General features: G+C 30.4%; 3 protein-coding genes across 3 annotated transcripts; 1 reads left to right on the top strand and 2 right to left on the bottom strand.

Moving 5' to 3' along the window:
- Positions 1–1,076: 1,076 nt before the first annotated feature.
- Positions 1,077–3,749, bottom strand: PGO_122460 (glutamine--tRNA ligase; the record flags this gene model as incomplete). Its single annotated transcript, XM_028689037.1, has 1 exon — positions 1,077–3,749. One exon carries the CDS (start codon positions 3,747–3,749, stop codon positions 1,077–1,079), a length of 2,673 nt encoding a protein of 890 aa, XP_028544838.1.
- A 2,593-nt stretch (positions 3,750–6,342) lies between these two features.
- Positions 6,343–7,334, top strand: PGO_122450 (60S ribosomal protein L23; the record flags this gene model as incomplete). The annotated part of the gene is made up of 2 exons (XM_028689036.1): positions 6,343–6,468; positions 7,041–7,334. 2 exons carry the CDS (start codon positions 6,343–6,345, stop codon positions 7,332–7,334), a joined length of 420 nt encoding a protein of 139 aa, XP_028544837.1.
- Positions 7,335–9,203: 1,869 nt separating this feature from the next.
- Positions 9,204–11,226, bottom strand: PGO_122440 (syntaxin 5; the record flags this gene model as incomplete). Its single annotated transcript, XM_028689035.1, has 5 exons — positions 9,204–9,254; positions 9,481–9,742; positions 10,044–10,156; positions 10,417–10,658; positions 11,049–11,226. 5 exons carry the CDS (start codon positions 11,224–11,226, stop codon positions 9,204–9,206), a joined length of 846 nt encoding a protein of 281 aa, XP_028544836.1.
- Positions 11,227–16,665: the final 5,439 nt, after the last annotated feature.

Here is a 16,665-nt window from a genome sequence, read left to right as displayed (position 1 = left end):
ATAGGTAGAAAATGTCCAATCCACTCTTATGTTTCTATTCTGCACGTTTATAGCACATTTGTTATGTACACCCCACCTCAAGGGAACACACAGGCGAATGTGTATTCATATACTCCTGCACGATTGAATTCCTCAATTAATTGGTTCACGCTCTTGCACATTCGAACGAGTGAGCCCATTGATATGTCACGAAGAAGCCTATCATTGAATCGTTCATAAGAAGATCTTAACATTTGTGAATGCAATAAAGAGATAAGAAAATTTTGCACAAAAATGTGTATCATCGTGCGAGGTGGGGAAAGCGGAAGAGGGTGGTGACAGTGGCAGTGATAGTGGTAGTGATAATGGCAGTGATAGTGGGCGGTTTGCTTTCCCATGCTATTCGTTCTCATCTATATGTTTCACCTTTTCACGAGAATTTTACAAAGATAGCTATTCTCATCTCATATTTGAAAGTGGGAATGGAATTATGCTTAAAAAAAAAAAAAACACACACACACATCTATGCACAAATGCAAATGTGAAGAATGATGGAGATTTTTGTGCACAATTCATCCAGTCCATTGAAATGGAATAGGATTGCATTATTTTTTTTTTTTTTTTTTTTTTTTCCAAATAATCAACATGTTGTGTTCATACAATATTCCTTGTAACTGTTACGAAAAAAAAAAAAAAAAAAAAAAAAAATTTTTTAAAAGAAATTTGTTTAAACCAAGTTCTATATTATGTGGATTTAATTCGTATACTTGTGTGTTACACCCCACCTGTAGGCACACGCATAAAAAACATTATAAATCCACGTGATTACCTATACAGGGAGGGAGATAAGCAAATTTTGTAAGATGTAAAAAAATGAAAAAAAAAAAATAATAGGGATATGGGTAAAATGTATCTTTTCTTGCAAGCATTGCATATGTGTACAGAAGAAAAAGAATTTGCATAGATATGAATCTGGGAATGGTGAAACGGTCTCTTAATTAGTTAATTAGTTAATTATTTTTTTTTTTTTTTTTTTTTTTTTTTTTATCTATTTATATTTTACTTTATTTTTTTCACGTAATAACCTCGATAATGGGTTAGGAAGCGGCCTGTTCCAACTTTTTTTTCTCTCGCAATTTCCTCTCCTCTCGCTTCATACGTCGCTCGCTTGCAATTTTTTCGCGTTTCAGTTTATCCATTTCTTTCTTCAGAAGGTCTTCTTTTTTTTTTTTCAAAGTTGTGTTATCCACAAGAGCAACGGTTAAATTGAAAACAGGGGACTCCTGGGTTGAATCCATATCTTTTGTAAAAAATCCAACCCTTTCGAATTGTATAGGATCTCCAACTTTGCAATTGATTGCATAATTTTCAACTACACCTTTATATATTTCTAATGATTTTTTGTTTATATATTTTCTCCATCCTGCATTATTATTTTGTTCTTCTTTGATAAGTTTATCTTCTTTTGAATTCTCTTCATCTTCCTTTGCACAAGTAGTAGTGTATGTAATATAATTATCATACACATTGGAATTTTCAACGACATCTTCCATCATAGTGCTATTTTTACTGTCAAATACAATGGTATTATCATCATTTGTGTTTTTTTCAACAATACCATCGTTATCATCATTTGATTCTGGGTTCGGTTTTGTAAATAATTTGTCATACATTCTAAATTCTGCAGGAATAGCATTTGATTTGGCTACCCAGTGTATAGTACTACATTTTACTTTCTTAGAATAATCTAAAGTGTTATAATTATTATTATTTACACCACTTTTACTTTCAGGTTCGTATGTACATCTTAACTCAAGAATATGATTATTTGTCTCATCTTTAACAACTTCGTTGCATGTAATGCAAAAGGCGTATCGCAACCGAACTGTTCTATTTGGGGCTAATCGGTAGAAAAGATCTGATGGATTTTCTTGGAAATCTTCTTCATCTATAAAAATTTCTTTTTCAAATTTTATTTTTCTTTGTCCCATACTTTCATTTTTAGGATGATTTAATGCAATTAAATCGTGCAAATCGAAATTTGTATCATCTAGCTTTTCCTGAAAGTTAGTAATAACAACTTTTAACGGTTTTAAAATTCCAAAAAGACGTATAGCCTTTTTATTCATATCTTCCCTTGCACATAATTCTAAGAGATCATGTGAAATCATATTTTCTCTTTTTGCAACTCCAACTTTGTTACAGAAATCTTTTATGGCATCGGGACTATATCCTCTTCTTCTCATACCTGAAATAGTTGGCATACGAGGATCATTCCAGCCGTTTACATATTTTTCATTCACTAATGTTAATAATTTTCTTTTACTCATAACCATGTATGTAACATTAAGTCTCGCAAATTCAATTTGTCTCGTTCTATATATTTGAAGTTTCTGTTGGAACCATTCATATAAAGGTCTATGTGTTTCAAATTCTAGTGTACATATAGAATGTGTAATTTTTTCAATTGAATCTGATTGTCCATGTGCAAAGTCATACATGGGATAAATAACCCATTTGTTTTTACTTTTTGGATGAATCTTATGAATAATTCTGTATAGGATTGGATCCCTCAAATTTATATTTCCTGATGACATGTCTATTTTTGCTCTCAAAACTTTTTCTCCTTCTTTAAACTCTCCTAATTTCATTTTTTCAAAAAGTTGTAAATTTTCTTCTACACTTCTATCACGGTTTGGTGAATTGACTCCGGGTTCTTTTAAATTCCCTCTATTTTTTCTTATTTCTTCAATGGATTGATCATCCACATATGCATCTCCTTGTTTTATTAGCTGAACAGCCCATTCATATAATTGATCAAAATAATCTGAGGCAAAATATAAGTGATCATGCCAATCAAATCCTAACCATTTGACATCCTCCTTAATCGATTCTATATATTGCACTTCTTCCGTTGTTGGATTTGTATCATCAAAGCGTAGATGAGTTTGACCTCCATATTTTTCTGTTAATCCGAAATTTAAACATATACTTTTTGCATGTCCCAAATGCAGATACCCATTTGGTTCAGGTGGAAATCTTGTAATTATATATGTATGTTTTTTTTTTTTTAAATCATCTTCTACAATTTGCTGTATAAAATTAGTTCTAGTAAATGAATTCATTTCTTCTTTTCTAATAGGAAAATTATTTTTTAAAAACCAAGAGTTTATATTTATATACTTGTTTGCATCACCTATTTTTTCAACTTTATTTTTTTTAAAAATACAAAAGAGTAAGAAATCCATATATCCCACTTTATTCTTTGAGAAACCTTTTTCAATCGCCATTTCGTTTTCGACTCTTTTATAAAAATTATCATCGATTTTTTTGTTACTTGTCAGATATTCCTTTAGGAAATATTTTAATTCTTCTCTCTCTAGTGCCTCAACGGTTCCTTGATTTCCTTTGCTATCACAGCCTGTGCTGCTAGCATTAGTATTCTCTCTATTGGCAGTATCACCATTAGAAGCAGCACTACTAGCTGCACCCTCATATGTAGCATCATCACTAGTAACAGTAGTGCCACCACTAGTTGTGCATTCTTTCCCTTCACACGTCAGACGAAATATTGCTTCACAAGAATTGAGTTCACTCACAACTAACTTCTTCCTATTGGTCAGCTCTAAAATGATGTTACTCCTCAGGCTGCTGTTTTCACTTATGATGAGGCACGTGTTAAAGTTCAGTTTCAACCAATTGTAGAAGTAAAAGAAAATTTCCGAGATATCGTCTTTATTTCGAATGTAAATTTTTTCAAGGTTTTCCATCTTCCTTATATGGTTTAACTGTGTTAACAGTGTGGATGTGTGTTAAGGGGTAAATTGTTAAGCAGTTTGGTCGTGCATAAATGGACCTGTTATAGACTCTCCTTTAAGTAATAGGACGACACACAAGGGATGTGAATGAGGTGGTAGTGGTGGTGGTGGGGAAAAAAAATTGCAAAGTAGCATGTACGTTTATTTAACAATCTTATAGTTGTATGATAAGCGCTGCATTCTACATATTATATGTTTCAATCAGAGTGTTCAAATTTGATGCATGTAACAAGGTTTATTTTTTTTCCTTTTTTTTTTTTTTTTTTTTTTTTTTTTTTTGTCTCCCCTCTCCCTTGAATATTTAAGGACTCTTTATAAATGTAAAACAAAAGGATAATAAGTATTCTTTCCACCGATCATTGACTAGTACGCATGGGGGAAAATCATACATATGTAGGGGTAAATTTGCGTGTATAGATATATTTTGCTAGCTAATATGTTCATAATATATAAATGTATATATATGCATGTATGCATATCTATATGTTTACACACATAACTATATAGATACTTACATGTTTAGATACATGCATTTGTGCATATACAAACAAACATACATACTTTGCCTTTTCTGAAGATGCTGTTTAGGCACTTATCTTGCATAAAATTTCCTCTCCTAAGAATTGGAAATTATGAACGATCAGGTAAAAAGTTGCACTTTTTAGAACTTTGGGGAAAAAAAAAAAAAAAAAAACAGCTATAACGGTTGTTCGTTCATACTTAATTTTATCTGAATTCAGTTCAATCAGCTCTGTTTTCGATTTCGTAACATTGGGATTATTTTATTATCACTAAATTTATTCGCTTCTTCCTTTATATTTCCCCCCCTAATATTAGTTTATATTACCATTACCTCTTATTCTGTTCACATCATACGTTTGTTTATTTATTTAACTATTTTTTTTTTTTTTTTTTTTTTTTTTTTTTTCCCGATATACACATGACTGTGCAGGTGAAGTTGAACGAAAAAAATTCAACTGCGTCCCCAAGGATTTTTTCTTAAATAAAAATAGTCCATGGGGGGGAGGGCAAGGAAAAAGTAGAGAGATAAAAAAACACCATAAATTTTTTGGGCATAAAATTGTCCCTTTTGTCAGCATTATAATTTAGAGGGCTTAAACAGAAATTGCACTTATCCCGAGAAGTGTCCTTTTTACCACAGAAATTTAATGTAACCCCATAATGCCGCAAACCCCGCAGTGCCGCAATACCGCAATGCCTCAAACCCACGCAATCGCATTTTTCTGAATGGATCTCCTTGAAAGTGTGGAAATCACAAATAATAATATTGCATGTGCTTGCTTGCCTATACATATGTTGATGTAGTTTGGTTATATAAAATATAGGCACGTGTTTCAAATTTATTGTGCATGTATTTTGCATACTGGTTTACGTACAATAATGCTACAAATTATTTTGCCAGTGAAGGGGTGTGTGGGGGGTGACAAGAGTGCTAAGCATTTAAGTACTTTATGCTAGCGAGGTCGTCTCCTAAGGAAAACTTTCTTTTCTTGCTTTTTCTTTTTTTTTCATATTAATGCTTTCGCACCATAATACATAATATGATACATTTTTATATGTGCATCATCAATCCATGTGTTTGTGCAGTATTGTGAAAATGTATAAAAGTTTATTCTTTTATTATTCAAATTAGGTATGCACGAAATGAAGGAAAAAACGGGATATAATTAAACGCTACCCTTGTTCTTTCCTTACTTCTTTGCTGCTTTACTTCTTTGCTGCTTTATTTCTTTGCTGCTTTATTTCTTTGCTGCTTTACTTCTTTTTTTCTTTTTTTTTTTTTTTTTTTTTTTTTTCCACATTATCAGAAAACACTTCTTTAAGCCGCAAGAATGTATATCAACACAACACCTTATTTATATTATTACAAATTTCAATTTTACGCAAATTTTATTTTTAAGATTTTTTTTTGTATGAAAATTATGCATACAATATTTAACATTTATATACGATACCCATTTATAAAAAATAAAGAATGGCTTGACTTTGTAATGAATAAATAAAATTTTTGTATTTTAAATGTTGAAAGCTTTATTTAAATGCAGATTTAAATAATTATACTAAGATAAGAGCAAGCCCATATGTAATAACACCATATATATATATATATATATATACAAGTATATATGTATGACATGAACACACGTAAATATTATATATATATTTGTATGCCTTTTTTTTTTTTTTTAAAGAAAAGAAGATTGTATGTAAACATATAACTTGATTAACCCCAATTGTCATCGAGTTAAATTTTTATAACAATATTTATGCAGGCCCAACTTAAGCGTTCCCATACATTTTTTGTTTTTGTTTTTATTCTTATTTTTATTTATTTATTTATTATTTTTTTTTTTTTCTTTCCCTTCCACCATTAATGATTTGTTTTAGGAAACAAATATATTCGTAGTTTACGTGTACAGTAATATCCCATAGGATAAATACATTACAAAATTTTATTTCCATTTTATTTTGCCAACCCTACTCCACCCCTTACCCATTCCCTTTTTTTTGAAAATAATTCAAAATGAAAAGAGGAAGAGCTGGAACACTAAAAAACAAAATGAGAATTACCCTATCCTTACCCGTGGGTGCACTCATCAACTGCTGTGATAATAGTGGAGGAAAAAACCTATATATTATTGCCGTTCAGGTACGCAATTTGTGTATAGATAAAATGTACTCAATGAGCCAGTGAGCTTTTGTGGACGATCCTTAATCCACATTTTTTGTTGCATCATTTCCGTAACACTAATTTACATGTATACCTGCGCATGTGAAATTTTAATTCCACAAAAAAGTTATATATAAATATATAACCTACAAACACATACACCCATACCTGTAAAAAATATTATATATATAAAGCTTTCATGATGATTTCAATGATAGGACAGAAAAACAATAATTTCATGTTGATAAATCATTTAGCCGATATTATTAAATAGATTACTGATCGATTGCTTTTATATATTTTTCGATTTTGTTTTATTTTTTGGTTTTTTTTTTTTTTTTTTTAAAAGAAACCCTTGACACTGTTGGGATGCACAAGTGCGCGCGTCCGCAGTCATTTTTGCATGAATGTCTACGTTTATATATATATATATGTGTGTGTCGTAAGTTACCAGTACGTATATATATTGTTACGTGCACTGTTCACAAACTGCTTTATACCTGTAATCGTTCACACTGATGTTCTTTTTTATTTTCCTTCTTTCACTAAAGGGTTTTGGCTCCTGCTTGAATAGACTACCTGCGGCTTCACTTGGAGATATGGTATTGGCCACTGTGAAAAAGGGAAAGCCAGACTTAAGAAAAAAAGTACTGAATGCTATAATCACGCGCCAGTCTAAGGCATGGAGAAGACATGAAGGATATTTCATTTACTTTGAAGATAATGCTGGTGTCATTGTGAACCCCAAAGGAGAAATGAAGGGATCAGCAATAACAGGACCTGTTGCAAGAGAATGTGCAGAGTTGTGGCCCAAGTTATCTTCTGCTGCTTCAGCAATTGTTTAAATAAATTTAATGAATTTCCTTTTTTTTCTTTTTTTTTTTTTTTATTCCTTTCGTTGATGGGCATCCTATATATTTTGCACAATATACTCAATAAATGAGATTGCGTGTACAATTCTCTTATATATTAATTTTACTTTGTTTATTTTATTTTATTTTTTTATTTTTATTTTTTTTTGCTTTATGTGCATATTGCACATTTTTTGCGCATTCTGTGTGTATTGTGTGAATATTATTCCCATTTTTATTGCTTTCTTTTTGAATGATTTATATGCATAAGGAATTAAATACATTTTAAGATATAATATGTAACCTTTTGAAAAGATTATCATAAAGTTATTTCACATAACATATATTTAACACCTATTGAGATTTACAAATTAGTTCCAATAGTGTTTGTCCATAGGCCTAAACAGGAGAGAGGGAATATGGTTATAATTTTTTCCACCAAAAAGGTGTTCATTTTGTCCAATTATTGCTGCATAGTTCTCGAGAGGGGATAAGCGGGTCATGGATTATATTTTGTTGAATTTTGTCTCATATTCCCCGATTTTATCCTATTTTATCATAAATCATCCTGTCTTATCGCATCCTAATTTTATCATATCTTATCTCACCTCATTTTTGTGTAATCCCTTGAAGGCCCTCTATCGCGAACGTACTTCATACACAAGCATACGTAGTACATATCATGAGGCTCTTCCTTTTGGTCTATTTTTATTCTGTTGAAAGTAGAACACAGTTACAAATGGTTAAAATGTAGGGGCGCGTAGCTTGCAACCAGGTAGTTTTTATTAACACGAAGTTTTGGAAAAAAAAAAAAAGTGCATAGTATTATGAACCGTTCATAAAATATTTTCAAAAATGTTCCTAATGTTATTAACGTTCATACCCTTTTTCAAAAATGGATATGTGATGAACGATCAGGAAGTTTTGCCATAGAGTATAAAAAGGGTAAGCCTATGTGTCAGCTTTATTTTTCTTAACGCTCCATGCCATACTATTTTTGTTTTTCCGTCCAAATGGATAAATTAGAATTATTTTCATAATGTTTTAATTTTTTTATAACTGAAATGTTTTCATAAATAAAATATAAAATTTATGCATGTTCATATTTTTAAGAAATACGATCAATATATTTTGGATAGGCACAAATATATATTTTTATGTGGGGAAAAAAAAAAAAAAAAAAAAAAAAAAAAAAAAAAAAAGAAAAAAAAAAAAAAAAAAAAAAAAAAAAAAAAAAAAAAAAAAAAAAAAAAAAAAAAAAAAAAAAAAAAAAAAAATTTTAAAACACATTTGATCATAGATTTGTGTTTAAATTTAAATAAGTATGGGTGTAAAAGCACAAAAAAAAAAAAAAAAATTCATGTGTACACATACATTAATGGGGAAACCACAAGACATGAATTCTACGAATTCTTTTATTTTCTTTTTCAAAAATGTAGGAATTATTATATTTAATAAATAATATATGTTTATATGCTAAGAACAAATATATATGTACATATATATAAGCCTGTAAAAACGACATGTACTAAAAAAAAAAAAAAAAAAAAAAAAAAAAAAAATGGTTGGGTGGGGATAAGTTGCGAAGGAGACTCGTCATCCAAGCGAGTTGAGTCAATCAAATTATTAACTGTTAAAAATTGAATTTAAAAAGGGTAAAATGAACATTATTATGATTTATAAAAGTGAGTGCATCAAAGGGTGCTACGTAAGCTATGCATACAACATATGTATAAACATATGTGTACACACATATGTGCATATCCTTTGAACTTTTTTCCAGTATGGCGATAAGAACAAAGTAATGAAAAGGTAAAGTAGCATTAACCAACTAGCATGTCCTTGAAAAGCTGTATGGACTTGTTATGCGAACAATACAAAAAATACTATCAGGATGAAAATGCAAGCGAAAATCTGCGACGGGAAAGTGCATATATTGTGGGATTACATATATGTAAATACGTATATGTATATATATATATATATATATATATATATATATATATATATATATATATATATGTGCATATGCAGGATGGGTGTATATATAGACACTGTATGAAACATGATACCGCTATGTATTCACATTTTTACATATATATGAACACTTCTACTTGTGTGCATAAGGAAAAATTCCTACCTGGAGTATGAGCGTCCGAGTAGAAGTTAAACGGTTAAAATATGACAAGAGATAGTTTTGTCCCTCCATTGTGTTGTATAAAGAAACATCGATATCTTCATCAATACGCTGAATCATTTGGTCTTGTTGAGTTACCATGGTTGCAACCTTTTGAAACATCTGCGCTAAGTCTCCGATTACTCTTTGTATATTTTCCATAGCATCGGCCCTCGAATGCAAGTAGGACGAGCGTTCAGGCATTTGCAGCGTTTGTTGCTGCCCACTGAAAAGGCAGTATAAAAGAATAAAAAAAAAATAAATAAATAAAGACGTAAAAAAAAAAAAAAAAATAATTAAATAAAGAAGTAAATAAAAATAAATATGCATATGTATAAATTGCACGTACACGGTACAAATCATTTTAAAAATACAACAGTATGGAACACAAGAATATTTCTTCTTTGCAAAAATGTAAAGAGACTTTTCTCCTTCACGACGTATATGAATATTTTTTTTTTTTTTTTTTGGTAAAATTATTCTACTAATAATAAATGCATGCAGTTATGTGTGTGTGTATAATATACCTTTCAATATCAATATCAGAAATAGGAGTAAACTTGTAATTTTCGTTGCTAAATGTCGATTCTGTTGTTGTGTAGGAATACATTTTTCTACGGTTTACTTGTTTCTTTATGTGCTGAAGGGGAAGCACAAGAAAGGAAATGTAAAAAAAAAAAATGAGCACGTTTTGTAGGAAATCCATTATATGTATCAAAAGTTCACCCATAAGACAAAAATGAGGTCCACTATCAATGATGATTTTTTTTTTTTTTTTTTTTGTGTATCATCCATCGAACTTATTTATGCATGTGAAAAGACACAACTCATAATACCCACCTAAAGTAGTGAGTTCCAAATGCATTTCAAATAAGCCCTTGAGATATTACTCAGCCATACCTCACTCCTAATATGGAGAACATCCTTAAATTTCTTTGTAAACTCAATAAGTCTATTTTTTAAAGAAAAGATAATATTATCCAAATGTGTTTTCCCTTGAGGATTGCTAATGTTAAGGTTACAGACATATTCAGTAAGTCCATCTAATTCGTTTGTGGTATCTGTTATGGCTTGTTTAACTTCGTATGTTAATTCTTCTATTTGTGACGTCTTGTCATTGAAAATTCCTTTTTGCCTGACACCTTTTAGTGCGGGAAAAAAAATTCGTGTAAAGTATAAGTACTTATAAAAAGAATAGGGAAAAAAAAAAAAAAAAAAAAAAAAAAAAAAAAAATGTACTTCTCGTTCAGACGGAACCACTCATCATGAACCCGTGCATAATATGCGAAAGAACTAAATTTATGTGACATCTAGAAAATGGATACAAGCGATTACAATTTAGAAACACATGCTGTTTCCAAGGAACATATTTGACACTTTTTCGTTCTGTTATATGTGTGGTGTTATTTTGTCAACACGAAGAAGTTATACAACTGTTGCGTATAGATGATACCAAACTGTGATGATACATTTTTTTTTTTTTTTTTTTTTTTTTTTTTTTTTTTTTTTTCAAAACCGTTTTCGATACTAACATTTCTCTAACTGCTGTAACTTTTGATTCCCTCTGTGTAGCAAGTCTGTAATTTTGGAGGCCAATTCATTCACCTCTGTATCTTGGGAGATACTTCTACCCTTCCGCAAATTGAAGTTGACATTGCTTAACTTTTCAACCTTTTTGAAGAACTCCTCTGTCTTGTCAATATATGGCATTTTTCAAAAATTTATTTTATGATTTTTCCTTCCCACAATGGGAAAGGAAGCTGGGGGTGAGAAGAAAAAAAAAGGTGGATAAAAACTGTTTTTTTTTTCGTCCTATTTCGTCTTCTGTTAGTCTTCTATTAGTTCTCTATTTTTCCTCTTTTCTTCCGCCTTTCTTCCTCTTCCCCAATTTGGGTGCGCGGAATTCTTCAAATTCCCACGTTTTAAAAAAACACGGTATCGCAATGTACAATTAACGTGCGATGAAAGAAATCATTTGATTATTCATTTTTTGCAGATTTAATTTTCAAAGTTATTTCCTTGAAACTAGAAATCTAATTTCAACACGGTTATTTGATACCGTCAGAATTTTGATTTCCATTTGTACCATCTATTTATCATTTTGCGGGAAGTGCTAGATCGGCATCAAGTCCGGGTGAAAGAGGAGTGTACAATGATCCATATGAATTAATGTATACTTTTTATACGTGTATTCATGTGTACGCATATATATTTATATATATATATATGCTCATTTGACATGTATACTTGGCTCGGGAAATATTTTCTTTTCTGAATTACATATACGTAAATTATGTATAATTGTTTACCTTCTTCCATGCTCTTTTTGTTCCATTCTGCCTCAAGGAAAAAAAAAAAAAAAAAAAAAAAAAAATTCTAAAAAAGTGCAGGTCATATGGGGTGTGCACAAATGGAGGAAACGCAAAAATATAAAAAAGGCAAGTTGGCATGGTATCGAAATGGAAATGAATATGGAGCCAAAATGGAGGCGAAAATAAAAACAGAACAACGCAGTAGCCGAAGAGGCCTCAAGTGGCTTGAACGAAACGCTAAGAAAAAGTCACGCAGGATTCCAAAACGTGTGAACAAAACCCGTGTAGTCATATCTAAATTGTTTCAAAAAAAATTAATCAATTTGGACATTTGCAAAATAGTGGCCCCACTGTATTAATGTGTTATACCATCATGTGAGACCGCCAAGCTTATGAACTTTCCTTTGGCATTATTTGAGGAAAAAAATGATGAATAAAATTTTGATAATATGTCTCTCCCAATTTGTACTCTCTTAAGGTAGTTCAAGCAGATTATTACGATCTACAGCCACCTATACGACTTACTTACGTGTTCCATCCCAACATTCCCATTTGACATGCTAACATGTTCGTCCATTATTTTTCTATTCTTATTTCTTGCGAAGTAGTTTATTTAGTCGATGATTCATTTTTTCTCTTAAGGAAAAATGGTTAAGGAATGTTATATACGTCCAGCGACGTATTTCAGTTAGCAGCAAAAGGGGACATATAAGCATATAAATATGCATGTATGCACATTTGATGAAAGTGTTTTAATTGCACATATATGTTGCAAGTATCGCCATGTCTCCACCTTGAAATATAAAGGAGGAAATTCCTTAATGTGAAAGCAATTGGATAATTTACTTTTTTTTTTTTTTTTTTCTCCCTTTTGTCTGAACAGTTCATACTTTTATTTTATTTTTTTCTCACTTTTGTCTGAACAGCTCATACTTTAATTTTATTTTTTTTTTTATGAAATTAGCTAAGGTTTTTCCTGCCAGTGTAGATGAATTCATTGCAAAGGAATTTATGAAGTCTACTTAGTTTTTAAAAAAAAAAAAAAAAAAAAAACATCGTAAACTTTCTGACCCTTTTTTAGTTTTTAAAAAAATATTCCCATACCAAATTGTGTAGCGAATAGCTAACAAACACAAGTGCAGCTTTGATTAGAGTGAAAAGATACGTCGGTCTGTTACCCATTCCTCAACAACGCATACATATATGAATACATTTGTGCTTGTCTGTGTATGCTTATATATATATATATATGCTTGGACTTACACATGTGTGCACAATGTAAACGTTTCTACACTCTATCACCTTGTAAAAAAAATAAAAATCCCTCCTTATCACCATCTCAGTCACAGCACAATGCTCGTCTTAATCTACATTCCCATTTTTGAAAGTTCGATGGAAAGACGGGAAAATATGTCAGTACAATGGAACAAAGTTGTTAAAAAGAAAAAAAAAAAAAAAAAAAAAAAAAAAACTTTTTATTGCACACTTTAAATTTTTTATTTTTTTTATACTTTACATTTTTTACTTCTTATTTTTTCACGACTTTCTCACAAGCTGAAAGGCCCACCAACAGCGGTGATCCTCATGTGGCCCCCTTAACGACTCAACACAAGATAAGTGCCAATGAGTGACAAAAACCCTAATGCAATATTACACTTCATTTTAAGCAATTTAAATCTAAATTGTTTAAGAGACAAAAAAAAGCCATGCCGTACACTGCAAGCATAATTAAATGCCAATGATTATGTACACCATGTATTTCCCCCTTCAACCTTTTCCAAAAATAAAAACAAAAACAACGAAAAATTTAAAAAAGTAAAACGTTTAATACCTGTAAGAAGGAAATAAAGCTGTTGCAAAAATACAAGTGATGAATGAACTCATACGGAATAACGCTTTTGTTGTTCCCCATGTAATTTGTTTTTATATTTGTATATCTTCAATTTAGTACAAAATGGAAAAGTTTTCCGAAAGCATATTTTTTCAGTTTCATTTTGGGAATAATTCCAAATGCAAATATGTGAATTTAAAACTGAAGACAAGGAATATGTAGACTCAAGTGTGAAACGAATATTGTCTTACTCTCTATGCATATCCCTGATGATGACGTCTAAATGTATAAAAAAAAAAAAAAATAATAAATAAATAATTGTATCTGAACATACTGGATAAATGAGGAAAGTGTAATTAGTTACTCAGAGGTACAAGAAGAAAAAAAAATAAATAAATAAATCCATTTATAATTTACTAATTTGTAGTGGCATAGTTATGCCTTTTGGGATCTGTATTCATGTTCGATTCCCCGGGAAAAAACACTTGTCGCTGATCTCACTTCGTACCAGTTAGCGAAAGATATTTTTCTTTAAAATAATGAATATATTTATGGAAATTCATGACTTGTTAGGTTTATGTAGTGTGGGAAGATGGAGCATGTATGTATTAGAAGATTTATTTACAACATTATTTTTTATCATTTTACCATTATTCAAGCGTTTTGATATATTTTTATTTTTTTTTTTTTTCCATGTGGAAGAATCAGTGTCCTTATCCTAATACCAATGATTATATGTTTAAAGAAAATGATAATAAAATGAAGTCCGCATAAGGACACATAGAGGTAGAAATGAAGGAACAAATAAAAGACTTCCTTTATGATGTTCCTTAATATATATCGTACGGATCGTTCAGAAATAATAACAAAAATTTTCTGTTCAGAACGGTACACGTACGCGAGTATATTTTTTTTACGATTTGTTGAACAAAATTTTATGTGACTTCTTAGTTGTAATGATCATAAAAGGACTAACCATAAAAATAGTGCGTGGTTGTGAGGCCAAATATATATCAGTTTTGCGTTTCATATGTTGCACAGGTTGGTAAATTCAAAACGTATATTTTATTTTATTCTTACCTTTACCTATCTATTCTGTATAAACTACATTGCACAGCTTATTTTGTGGGTAGTAAAAAATCGTAGCAAAATAGTAAATTTTGTTACGTATATACATTTTAGAGTAATAGAATACTACTCAACGGTTTTAAACTTTTTAAGAATTTATTATTTATCCCTTTCAGGTATGTCAATCTGTGTGAAAATTTTATATGTCTTTTGCAAAAAACAGTTAACCATATTATAGTGATATGTTTGCTGACTATTCATTTAGCTTGTGTTTTTTTTTTTTTTTTTTTTTTTTTTTTATTTTATTTTCAACATATTTGTCAAAGCATTCATCACACATGATATTACATGTGGATGGAGTTTTATTAGCTATCAATGCAAACATTGGGGGACCCAGTTCTTCTTCTTCTTCTCTCATGTCTCATGTTTTAGAGCTGCTTGATTTGACAGTTGCAGCGATTTTCTGGGGAATATCGTTGGTTATTTCGTGATCACGCATAAAGCAGTAGCTATTCAAGCGTTTTTATGAGAATTTTATGAGAATTTTTTTTTTTTTCTAGCACATTTATTTAGTGCTATTTTTCCGTTTTTATTTTGTTGTTGTGTCTAAAAAATGGGCAATGAACATATGTATACAAATGACGCATCTATAACTTTGCCAATTCACCAACTTGCGTACTCAAATAAATAATGGTTAACACTATGCTCAAAACGAAAACGAATTCGTAAATTGTTCAAAATATCACCTGAACAGTCATAATAATTTCATGAAAAAACTAGCCAAAATTGATAATAGAAACATTTTTACGTGTTCCTGCAAAAATTACCTGAACAAGAGGAGTAAAAAAAAAAAATAAATAAAAAAATAAAAAAAAGGACAATTTTGTGTGTGCATTTTCCCCTGAATGCGTGAAAAAAAAAAAAAAAAAAAAAAAAAAAAAATTCACAAGAAAAATGAAATTGAATATACATAAAGTACCAAACTGATCAAAGAAAAAACGAAGTTGTAGAAAAAATACAATGATTATCCAAGTTGTTCTATCAGCAACTGAAAGATGCAACAGAATTAAACGTCTACAACCATTTTGCGTGATTTTAAAAACACACAATGGAGAATTAAAATGAATTGAACCTTTCTCACACAAAAAAGTGTAAAAAATAAAAAAAAATCTAAATTAAAAAAGTCACAAAAATAGTCACAAAAATAGTCACAAAAATAGTCACAAAAATAGTAACAAAAATAGTAACAAAAAGAGCAATAAAAATAACAACAAAAATTGCAGCATAAATTGCAGCATAAATTGCAGCACAAATTGCAGCACAAATTGCAATAAAAAAAAATAAAACTTCTGGTGGAAATTTTATCCAAAAAGAATTTCCACTTCGATATACCTGAACACAGTTACGCGCGTTCACAAATTGTTTATGTGTAAATTCGGGTACCCCTGGGGCCACCTTTTCATATTCGCGCATATGTAAATCTAAAAATATGTGCAAGTGTAAATTTAAATATATGTGCAAGTGTAAATCTACATATATGTGCAAGTGTAAATCTAAATATATGTGCAAGAGCAAGTGTACGTAAATATACACACATGTGAACATTTGCACGTTTGCGAATATGCAAATGAGCAGATCGGTCCTTGTGTTGCTCTAATTAACCGATGCACATTCATCTTGGCCACTTTGCATTGCGTTAATTTTCTGCATTCGTTTGTTGCAAATGTTTTTCAAGAAAACAGCCACTTTGCCAATCATCCAAAGGTGACAGGCAACACCAGCCACTCCTTCGCTACTTGGGATCATTTAATATCTTCCCCTTGTTTTGCTCTTTTAAAGGACGTTTTGTATTTTCACATTATCAACCACTTTTGAATATCAAATTAGTGTCCACTTTTGAATATCAAATTAGTATCCACTTTTAAATGTCAAATTGGC

This window comes from Plasmodium gonderi (assembly GCF_002157705.1).
Source record: "Plasmodium gonderi DNA, contig: Chr12, whole genome shotgun sequence".
NCBI classification, from domain to species: Eukaryota; Apicomplexa; class Aconoidasida; order Haemosporida; family Plasmodiidae; genus Plasmodium; species Plasmodium gonderi.
The sequence above is the reverse complement of the archived record's forward strand: the minus strand, read 5'-3'. Positions and strand labels throughout refer to the sequence as shown.